At 38.1% G+C, this 12,195-nt stretch overlaps 1 protein-coding gene across 6 annotated transcripts in view; it reads right to left on the bottom strand.

The window, feature by feature from the left end:
* Positions 1–913: 913 nt before the first annotated feature.
* Positions 914–12,195, bottom strand: part of SH3KBP1 (SH3 domain containing kinase binding protein 1) — a 227,713-nt gene continuing 216,431 nt past the window's right edge. For all 6 annotated transcript variants that reach the window (XM_078390438.1, XM_078390439.1, XM_072994312.2 and 3 more), the window contains 4 exons: positions 10,919–11,044; positions 7,738–8,003; positions 5,641–5,704; positions 914–4,113 (listed from right to left, as the gene is read on the bottom strand). In XM_078390438.1, coding sequence (XP_078246564.1) covers positions 4,072–4,113; positions 5,641–5,704; positions 7,738–8,003; positions 10,919–11,044 — 498 coding nt within the window. In that variant the 3' untranslated portion in view covers positions 914–4,071. The remainder of the gene's footprint in view (positions 4,114–5,640; positions 5,705–7,737; positions 8,004–10,918; positions 11,045–12,195) is intronic.

A 12,195-nucleotide genomic window follows, 5' to 3' on the forward strand; every position in this document is an offset into this window, starting at 1 on the left:
AATCTAAGTTGGATGGGACTTCCAATCCAAAAAACTTGAAGGGCACTACTCTGGGGAAGACTTAAGCTGTAGAGTTTTCAAAGAATGGACCATATTAGTCTATTGCATGAAAAGCAAAATGTCTTGTGACACCTTAAAGACTAACAGGGTAATTACGGAATAAGCTTTTATGGACACTGTCTGCTCTATCAGAAGCAGGATGTGGCCCAGTCCCATGGTAGCTTATGCTATAATAAAGTTGTTAATCTTTAAGGTATCATTTTTACCCCTTGGTCAGAATCCTCCTCCACAGGTAGAACATTATATTCTGCCCACATCATTCTGTGAAATCTCTGGCTTACACCCATGCAACATTTACAGGATTTACACTGATCTAAGGAGATGCTCTATTGAACAAGACTAGAAGATGTCAATCAATTTGCACAATAAGTCATTATGGGCACAGATCAATGGAACACGATTGTTAAATTTAGAGACTGAATTCCATGAATTATGTAAGGAAACATAAAAAATATAGAACTGAAGTTTAAAAGTATGATTTATAAAGTCAAAATAGCTATTTACAATCAAAGACATATTTGATAATGCAGCAGTAAGAAATAAAAAGCAAGTAATAGAAGGTATTTAATAAAGCAGTAAAGCTAGCACGATACTGCTAGTTCATCATAACTGGCTAAAGGCAATATAATACACCTAAAAGAGAAAGTTGATTTAACATAGCTCAAGATTAATTCCCAGTGTATCCTTGTCTGTCTGCCTAGACCAAAAAAGTAAATATAACAAAATTATGTTATACTAATGTAGGTGTTTGTTTAAAGCATTGGAATGTAATTCCTTTGTAAAATGGTCTCTATTTGTAAACATAATGCACCATAAAGTATAATTTATATTACCATGAACAATAAACAAAACATTTCCACAAAATCTCATTTAATCTTATTTTACAAATCACAATACGTTAGACTCCTCAATACAGTATTATAAAATGACAATTTACCACCATAACAGAAGGAGAAAAAGAAATTAGAGACCCTGATTACATGTCAGTCAAAATGCTGAACTCAAAATAGACTTTGTTTTCCTTTCAAAATAACAATTTAGAATGTCTCATATTTCAAGGCCTTTTTTTCCAAATCCACATTGTAAATATTTACAGTCAGTTCTTCAAGTGAGTGAATTCAGAAACCCGTAATGCTATCCTGTAACTCTAGGTCTCATATACATTTTAGAAGCATTACCTGTCAACCTGTTGAATTCTCTTAATTTTTAAGTCAGTAGCTATACATCGTTATAGCTAAAAAGCTAAAAACAATCAAACAAACAAAAAACACTACAAGAGAATTACTGACGCCCAGCAAGAAACACTGGTTTAGAGCTAATCTTTTTCATAGATTCAAGTCCAAATACTGTTGGGACATGGGAGTTATATCTAGACCATTAGGTCCCACCTTTTAGGTTCTGTATACATGAGGTATGGCAAACGATATCACTTCCTGTGCCAAACCACAAAGCCACATGGAAAAGTGATAGTGGCATGGAAAAAAATTATCATTTCACCTATCAGCCGTGATCTGAGTAGTATGTGATGCGTCCATGTGGAAACTGCTCCCATACTGTAATAATTACATGAACCAGAACTCTTGTGAGTGGCATGGAATAGCTAAATTAACACGGCAGATTTGCATATTGATTTACTGCCACACAGATTCCCTCTTTATTCAGGCGCAACCTGGGGATCCCAACATATAATATACAGACATGTTGAATTCGCCGATTTCCCAGGAGAACATTCAAAATGCCATGCTGCTGAAGAGTAGCCATCTCCTTATGCTGAAGCTCACAGGATTTTGGCATTTCAAGTGTGCATCCAAAGGTTCCGCTGACCATCTGCCCATTCCTAATAATATGAGTTGGCATACATGTTGCAATATTGCGGCTGTGCCAGATAATAATCTCTTCTAATGCTACATAAACATTGTTTATTGCAGCGCAAAATCCTAAGCATTTGTGTACATCCTAGGACTGGGCAATAGACTTCCTTCTGTAAAATGACAAAAGAATAATACTATCTATCAAACACATGGATGTTGTGAAGATCAGGGAGTCAACAATGTACCTTCATGCTTAAAGCACTGTGTAAAGATGGGTTTGGTTATTTTAACACAGAAAAATTAATGCTATTTTAAGACCCTAGCAGCAATACAGTGACAAATGTTTATAATTAGAGCTTTTGCTCATGTTAAGAAATACACATGATTAACTTAAGTGCTCTGATGCATTACTGCCTTTGAAATCTTTTTGTTCCATTCAAGTACATAAATATTTCAACATTATAGGAATTTTTTAATGATGCTATGTGTCCCCTATCAGAAAATGCTGATTTCTCATACCTAATATAACAAAACAGATTCATGGTATGATACTCACGTAAACATCATAACTCAGAGCAGTGCCAAAACACAGCAAAAGAGGATGTTTCAGCAGCACATATAACTCAAGTGTTCAAGCAGACACACAGTGCAGTCTTTTAGTTGCATGCTTTTCAGTGGTACTTACTCTCTACTAAATGTATTTAGGATTGCATGCTCAGCCTGAAATCCTATTCACACTTAGCTGGAAGTAAATTTCACTGACCTTAACAGGACTTACTGCTCAATAGATATGCATAGGATTGCACCATTAATATAATCTGCAATGAAAATAGGAAACCCAACTACAGTTTTTGACATAACCTGTTCTCAGGATTGCACAGATAAATGCAAACACTCAGATACTCACTCACTCCATCATTTTCAATATCTGAAACTCTCACAGTCTATGAAATAAACATTGCTTTTACATGATCTCAGGGGGGAAAAGATGAGCCGCTAGGGTGTCATTATACAATATAGTTCATTTCCCCACATTTGCAAATTCACATTACAGTAAATGTGGCAATTGGTACCGAACATGAGATTAACACTGCACAATTATCTGTGCCATGAAATAATACAACTCTCTCTCTCTCTTGTTGATTTATATTTTATTCATGTTTACTCTTAGATAATATATAATTTGTTCACCCATGATGTGCAAAACTGGAGATGTAAGCAGGTGTTTAAAAGTTTGAATGAAATCAAGCAGAAGGGAATTCTCAGTTTAGTAACTTTTTAAAAGCTACAGCTGTTGAAATAAAGCAGCCCCACCTTGCTGTGGTGATGATACCATCTTTCATCCAGACCCAGACCACAAGCGCGCGTGCACACACGCACACGCACACAAAACACACACACACACACACACACACACACACATCTCTAGTCAGCAAGCAGCTAATATGCTGAAAGAGTGACCTCTAGTGGATTTCTAGGCCTCATTGTGATAGCTACATTTCTTAACATCTGGCCTACAACCAGCTCCAATCAATGTTTGGCAAAAGAAGGCACAAATCATTACAAAGACCAGATTTCTCTTCTTTTTTTCTTTTTAAATACACTATTTGTACAGAAACTTGCAGATAGTTTTTGGACAAAGGATTGCATATGTAATAGTATTTAAAATAACACAAATTAAGCTGCTCTATGTGAAGCAAGAGAGGGAGGGAGGGAGGGAGAGACAGAAGGGGGAGAGAACCAACCAATGAACCCCTCACCCAAATATCAACATTCATTTCTGGCTATATGCAGTACAAACATTTTAAGAATCTGTGTGACAAAAGATAGTTTAAAAAGTCAAATCATAAAAGCTGTAAACTGATAAAACCTGAAGAATACATTTCACTTATGGAAAATATCGTTAAAATAGTACCACTATGAACTAAACTGCCTGAGTTTTCACTGTGAACTCGAAGTAGAGAAGATTTTAGCACAGTAAGAATAATATCAGTCACAACCAGTGTCATCACTGAGCAGGTGTGTCACTTGAAAATTTTGTCTCTCTGCTGGAATTGGTGTTGTGCTATTAAAATGCTTGTGCTAGTTGTTCAAACAAAAGGATGTAGGCAGACCTTTAACCATTTGGCACAAAGTTATTTTGTTTGGGGCATAAAGTCTCTGTCACAATGAACAAGACAACATTCCATCGATCCAAAATTCACTTTGATTGAAGAGCTTTCTTTATATCGTTAACCTCCATCTATAAAAAACAACAATAACCCAAGAACTCCAGATCAAGCCATACATGTATTCATTTTATCAAGTTACACCACCACCTCATTTGCACTTCAACCTAAAAGGTGGCAGAGCAGCATGTCTTCATTGTCAGGTCAGTATTGAGCATAATAGAAAGAGACTGAAATTAATAAGAAAAAAATAACAAAAAGACTGAAAATAATCAGCACCCAGAGCCCTAATAGTTAGTTAGTATTATGCCGTTAAATGAAACAGTGAAATAAAATAAAAAGGATTGTTTTTTAAAAAAAGTGCAATGCTGTAAATTGCTGCTGGTTAATGAGGTGCCACTCATATCCCTGACTGCACACAACTTGTGCAACTCATGCGGGATAAAATATGCCATCAGCAATGTGTTAATTAGTGAATTGCCTTTGCAATTTACTTTATTGCACTTACATGAATGTAATTAACCAATAGGATTCCAGTCACTAGGCAGCATTAATAATAATAATAATAATAATAATAATAATAATAATAATAATAATAATAATAATAATAATAATAATAATAATAATAATAATAATAATAATAATAATAATAATAGTAATAGTAATAGTAATAGTAATAGTAATAATAGTAATAGTAATAGTAACAGTAATAGTAATAGTAATAATATAGTGCCAGCATAATACTACTGGTGCAGTCTGGTCCTGTTGCTATTTAGAACATCAGGTATGGTGCAGATTGTTTCATCGCAAAATGATGGCATCTTCCCTGTGAGCCAATGGATAAGGGCAGTACTCTTTGGCATCACCAGCCAGGAGTGCAAAGGTCATGGTGAGGCTGTAGCTCTGACTGCACAGGAAGTTCATCCATGACAAGGAGGACCATTCATTAGCCAGAAAACGAGAACCCACAAGTCTGCTTTGCCGATCCCAGTAAAATTTTTATCTTTAACCATTCAGAATTGCATCAGTAAATCCATCTGCTGCTCCACTTCTTGCATTCAGGTCTAACTTCAAATTAGAAACAGCCTACAGTACAGCCATTTAAATGAATGAGAGCTACCTGTCACAATTAACTTAAGTCTCATTTATTTCAATAGGCTCAGTGGGACTAAGAATGGATTTTGCCATTTATCACCTCATAATATTGTCATTCTAAAGGGAGGGAGACTTAAAGCAAATTTTACTTTTACTAAATTTTTCGCTTCATGACTTTCTACTTACCTATTTTTTAAAATCCATATGATACAAGCAGATTCAAATATATAGGCCCAAGAGCTAAACATAACATCTTCTTCACTAAAACTCTTCACTTTTTCTAAAGTTGCTTCTACAGCATGGTGCTGATATATTACAATTACTGGAGGCATTGTTGCTCCCTCAATATAGGGGCCAAAAATCTGTTGTTTAGTGTAGTAAATTGCACTAGAGTAGGCCCACTGAATCAGTGGGGATTTAGTGATTCAACTGCTCCATTCAAATGCCCCTATTCTAACTGCAGCTTATTATGCTATTACGTGTTAGGTTGTATTTGATCCCAGTACCTGTAATCGTAGCCGGATCTTTTTTTCTTCATCTAATTCAGACAGCAATTGCTTGATCTCTTTTCTAGAAAAACAATACAAATGAAAACAAAACAGAAATTGCTGCATTTCCATATCATAGGTATTGTGTTATTTCTAATGGAAATTCACTATTTTTGTAAGTTCAAGTAGTAGTTTACCCTTCAATCTCTGCAACATTTTTTCCTCTCTGAATAAGTCCATGCAGTTGTCACAGAGTTTTCTGTGTGGATCATATAAACATTATCTAGGTGCTGCTGACGTGTTTACCGAGGGGCGATCCAGGCAGGAACTCGGCAAACACCACGAGGAAAAATGATAACCTCCTTCTTGCCTTTGCATTATGATCAAAGCCTACAGAGATGCTGCCCCCACCCAAACACTCAGTTTCATTTACCGTGAACACAACAAAACATGGGAGACCAGATAATTAATTTTCTGCAAGGTCATCTAGGAAAAATTTATGTGATAAATTTGGCTACATTAACAAAATATCTAGGGAAAACTATTTTTTCTTTTGCTATATTCACAAAAGTGCAGCCCCTCGAAATTTTCTTTTAATGCTTCCACCCCCATGGGTCACCTATGACTTTTAAAATAGACCTCAGGCTAACTTAACTTAAAAAGATGCTCATTTTACAAAATTCAAAGTCAGCCTCTGACCGCTTCTGGTTTCATTTTTTTTTTGGCAGCCTGTGTAGCCACTGAAGGATCCCTTGGGGTAGAAAACTGTCCACCAGACTCACTGAAGCTTTAAAAAGTGAGTGCCATTGGTTCATTCAAGTGGATCTGAAAATCTACATCTGAAGGATTCTCCACATTTCTTGTTCCAGTTGCAGTTCTTAGACTTTTACTCAAACCCTCTCTACAGACTATAAAGATATTCTGGAACTCCTTTATCTTTGTGTGTGTGTGGGGTGCCTGACGTGATGGGCTGCAACAGCAAATGAAGCAAGCAGCCTGAGATGATCCATAATCACCACAGAAGTTCTGCCCAGTTTGTTTTCTTTAAACCACAGTATCAAGAATACAGTGCTGCCCCACATGACGACGATAATCCATCCCACTGAAATTGCTGTTTAGCGAAATCGTCATGTGAAAACCCTTTCCCCATTGGAATGCATTGAAACACGGTTTAATGGGGAAAATGGGGAAAATACCTCCTTGTCCAGTGAAGATCGCCCATAGGGAAGCCATTTTGCAAGGGCCGATCAGCTGTAAAAATGGCTGCCCTGTGAAGCATGGGTCCGGAAAACACAGGGCAGCCATTTTGCGAAGCCGAAAAAATCGTCATCTTGCAAACAAATGGTTCGCGAAGCACGGACCTAATTGATGTCCAGCAAATATCCCCCATTGGAATGACAGTTTTGCGAATCGCTATAGCGATTGCAAAACACCATCGTTATGCGGATTCATCGTTTAGCAGGGTCGTCATCTTGCGAGGTACCACTGTAAATGAGTAAGCTAAACATTATATATGGCCATAATATGTCGTGAATAACAAGATGAATATAATAGGAGACAACTGTTTAGCTACAGATGCCTGGGGAAAGTTGTGCTATTCTTAGCCCCCCTTTGTGCTATTCTTAGCCCCCCTTTTCCTACCTGCAACATCTGTTTTCTATTGAAACATGGATATTTGTGCTAGACCCCTTAGCAGAATCTTTACTTCTGGAAAAAAATGGAATGGTCTTTTCAATTATATTGAGCTTCCATTGAACAGAAGGTCTCACCAGATTAATAATGTATAAATGTGCCAATTGCACGTGGTGATCTCCATGAAAAAAACACACCCTTCTCCTACACCAGTGGTTCTTAACCTTTGTTACTCGGATGTTTTTGAACTGCAACTCCCAGAAACCCCAGCCAGCACAGTTGGTGGTGAAGGCTTCTGGGTGTTGCAGTCCAAAACTCCTGAGTAACCCAAGGTTAAGAACAAGTGTCCTACACAATCAAAACATTTACTTAAGCAGTGTGAGCCTATGCTACAGGAGCTGAGTAGAATCCTGGCACTGACTACTTTTTAAAGGCCTAGCAAGAGCTGATTGCAACAATACTACAAGAATGAGAGATGCTCACTTCTGTTGGTCTTTCATGGTTTCAATGATAGTTCGTAGCTCCTTAACTTGCGTTCTTAGCTCTTCCAAAGCTGCTTCACCTTGGCTGGAGCGGTCAGTCTTTGGTTTTCCTTCAGTACTGAATAAAGATGGGGAATTTGACCTATGACCTGTTGTTCCTGCTGGAACTGGATGAAGTACAGATGAGGATGACAGTGAAGATGGGAGATTACTTCCACTTGTTAGGCCTCCTGGCTTGGCAGGCAATGAAGCTTTGTTATCCGATACCTTTAAAAAAATGACAGTGAAACTATGCACAAACATTTGGGCAACAATGATTAAAAACCCTCAGGCTGTGTAATTAAGTCTTTTCTCTTCCCAAGACTTCCATTGAGACTCTCCATGCAGTTGGTCATGGACTAATCGGTTTCACCTGGTTAGTCATACACTTATTTCCAAAATGGTCTTAACACCAAGCTGATATGAACTTGCCATAGGTGGCCACCTGTGAGAGTACAATTCAGCAGATCTCCTCCTTCATTCTTTTTTTTTTTTAAAAAACACCTAAATTTATTTTAATCTTAAAAGCACATTAGAAGTTGCATGAAATTCAAGTGGTCCAGAAGTTTATATGTGATATTGGCATGGAAACAGAATGATTTAAAGAAACATAAGAGACAGGAGGAGACTATGTGTCCAAAAATGTATTTCTGACATTGCCAGTTCTCAGCGAATGAACCTGCAATGTTTGCTTTTCTATAAGAGCCATATGACAAACAACTCTAACAGCCACTGAGAGAGCAAGAGATGATCATCTATTTTCCATTTGGTTGCAATCAGTTATCTAGCTGTTAAACAAAGCAAATAAATTAATATTTGATTCAAATTCAAATTCTCCCTTCAAAATAAGGAGACCACACCTAAATATGGTGACATATGTATAGACTGATGGGTGATCAACTCATGCTCTTCGAAAATTAATTACGAAAATGATTGGACAAAACCACCAAAGATGGTCGATGAGCCTCTCTGGCCACACCTTCTCCTGCACAACCTTGAGGATCCATTATTAGTATGAGTGAGTACTAGTATGACTCAATTCATTAGGTATTAAAAGTAACAATAATTATATGCTATCAAGTTGATTTTGACTCATGGCAACCATTTCCATGGTTTCCTATGTATAAGGTTCTCAGAAGTTGTTTACTTTTTGTTTCCTTTAGGGGCGCTCTGGGCTTCGGAATGAAGTGCCTGAAAAGTCAAGTTGGCCCCGTCCCTCTTTCCATTGTCAGGCAAAGAGCTTCATTTTCAGGCAGGCTTTTATGCAATAAGTGGGTTCTGAGGTAGGTAGACACAATGACTAGAACAAATAAGTACATTCTGGCAAGTGAATCATTGTCACAGCCTGTACTCTGCCCAGACACAATAGTCAAAGTCTCTCCCGTGAAGAGAGATCTTGGGACACTGAATTCAACAATGACTTAAAATTCAAAAGTACTATTTCAGTTAAGCTTTCATGTAGTATTATTCCAAGGTATTTGGCTGAGGAACTAACTGATGTACTCATTCCCTGTTACAGATTCTTTAAAAAATCTATTAACATGACTTCAGAATACAGTGGTGCCTTGAGTTGCAAACTTAATTCATTCCAGGAAGATGGTTGTAACTCAAGTTGGTTGTAACTCAAAGCACCATTTCCCACAGGAATACAATGAAACACGATTAATCTGTTCTGGCCATTTTTAAAGGTTAAAAAAAGGGCAGGAAAGGAGGGAGGGACCAATGGGGAAAGGAGGAAAGAAAAAAGGTCATCACTGGGGTATACAGACCTCTCAGACAAAGGTTTGTGCTTTTAGGCACAAAAAGAGAGAGGACAGAGAGAGAGAAGACAATGGGGGTGGGGAAGTTTGGAGTCTGAAACAAACAAGCAAACAAAACCCATTCCAGCAGGGACTGAAAATGCTACATTGCAAGACCCATCAAAGCACAGAAACATAAACACCCCTCCGAATCAAACAAGCTTGTTCCAGCAGTACCAGGCAGTCTGAAGCCTCTCACAGAATGCACACTCTCTAACCACTGGGGCAAAAGAGCTACAAAGAAGCAGTTTCTTCACCGACCAACAGTTAGCAGTTTAAATTCCTCTATCTTTTTTTCTGGTTGTATCTCAAAGGGCCGGTTGCAAGTCAAAGCAAAATGTTGCGACTGGAGCTAGTTTTAACTTGAATTGGTTGCAAGTCAAGACGGTTGTAAATCGAGGCACCACTACCGGATTTTGATTTATCCACTGAAGTTCTGAAATTGCTTGAAATTAACTTGGTTAATTCCAAAATATTCTTCCTCTAGATTAGCTGAAACCATTGCTATATTAAAAGTTGACCAGTCCTAGTCAAACAGACTGAATTGACCCAAACAATTTAACAGGTTTAGCTTCCAAGTAAAAACTTTAATAAAACAATAAAATACCAAGTTTTTGACAGGAAAACATGTCTAGTCATCTTCAGGATACAAAAGGTATACTAACTCCATTGCATATGGTAATATACACGCAATGTGTTTATTATGCTCTGAGAAAGTAGAATTTTTTTATTCCTATATTATTGATAGAATGACTGATAAGGCACTGCTTGCCATTAATTTGGGTTCCCTTTATTTTAAGATCACTCCCTGATTCCTATAGCTAAAGGTTCAATGACAAATGTAAACAAGATTGGGGAAAGTGAAAAGCCATGCTTAGTTTCCCTATGAATTGGTAAAAGGCCCATACAATTTGTTTGCATGACTGCCTTATGATTACTATGCAAGATATGCATAATTTTCAAGAATGATGAGACAATATCCATTTTTTCACAAACACTAAATAGATATATCCATCCATTATTAAATACCTTGGAGGCATCAAAGGAGGCAATTGAGAAAGATGTATTTCTGTTTTGGGCTTCAGAATGGAGTACATATAATAACCTGAATACTGGATCTGATATCTGCCTTTTTTTAGCTAAAACCAAACCAGTTTGAGTGACTATAGCAGAACTTACTCTCTTTGTCAATATATAATTTAGTGTCCTGGTTCAAAAAGTGTGAGAGGATAGAATGTATCCTATTCTTGTGAATCCTTAGGATAATTTTATCACTTAACATAAGACATGCTAGCTTCCATGATTCTTGTAAGGGGTTTCCTCTCAACGATGAAAATAACTTACTAGTGATATTGTAACAGTCTTTGCTTTCTTCTGTGGCTCAGGTACTTTGGGTGGAAGGGAAACTTGTTCTTCCTTCTCATCTTCAGGACTTGGTGAATCAAAAAAGTCAGGACTCGAAAGGGAAGACTGTGGAGACACAAGAATAGTTTCTTTTTATAAACACACCATAATAAGTCAATAACACTTCAACACCACTGTGCTACCATTTCCCCTAAATGAAAAAGGTATACGTTACTATGTGTCATAATCCACGGACACCTCCGAACTAGGAATATGTTAAGAATCCACAGTAGAGGCATTCAGCTTTGCAGGTCCTTGCCCTTCTCAATTTTGCCTGTGCTTTCCATCTGCTACCCCACCTGCTACCTTTCCCCTCTACCTGGAATGTATGTGTATGGAAGTCCCATGCTGAGAAGCCTGAACTCACCTGAGGCCATGTTTTATCGGCCATGTTTCTCTTTCCCATGGCCCCTTGGTAAGGCTTCTCAGCTTCAGAACTGAACTGGCAAATGAGACTGGCTGGTGGGCAGGACCAGTTCTCCAAGTGGACTGGAAGGACAGGGTTTCCAGTCCCGCCTATCTGGGAACATAAACAGTGCTGCTAGCCACAATGGGGCTTATTTCAGCTTCAAAGCTTCTTCCACTCACCCTCCCTTTAAGTCAGGTTTTTGTAGTTAATAAAGGTTGTGAGTGAGGTTTCATCTTTATGTGCTTTTGGTTTGGAGGTGGAGTTACTTGTCACAGATTGACTGGGAGTTTGTTTTTAAGTGCAATCTGGTTTGTAGTGGGAAGGCCCTGTGGTGGCAGTTTTCCTGCCAGGTGGGCCTCTTTTAGAGGGGTAAGGGTGAAGAGATCATATGCATGACTAGGTTAGGGACTGTTGCACTCTCTCCATGTCCATGTTGTTAACAAAGAAGATGTCCCTTTGGGCAGCATCAGACACCAGGTGGGGTGGCTGGTGGAAATCCTTCGTCTATGCTAGCACCAGGGCTTTTGGCAGCTATAACCAATAAAGTGGAGGCCAATGTTTTATATCAAAACCTAAGTTTTGTGTGTGTGGCTATTTGCACTCCAACCACGACTACTATTAGGTTTGCCAACAAAGAGAGATGGAATAGCAGGTGGCCAAGGAGTCCAAAAAAATGGGAAGGTACAGAAGGCCTCCCCTGTTTCACAAAAACTTTTATTCAATGACAATGGGTCATTGAATAATGACTGTAAGGTAAAGGTTCCCCTTGACATTTAGTCCAGTCATGTCGGACTCTAGGGTGCAGTGC

The sequence above is a fragment of the Pogona vitticeps genome, chromosome 3 (assembly GCF_051106095.1).
Source record: "Pogona vitticeps strain Pit_001003342236 chromosome 3, PviZW2.1, whole genome shotgun sequence".
Classification (NCBI taxonomy): domain Eukaryota; kingdom Metazoa; phylum Chordata; class Lepidosauria; order Squamata; family Agamidae; genus Pogona; species Pogona vitticeps.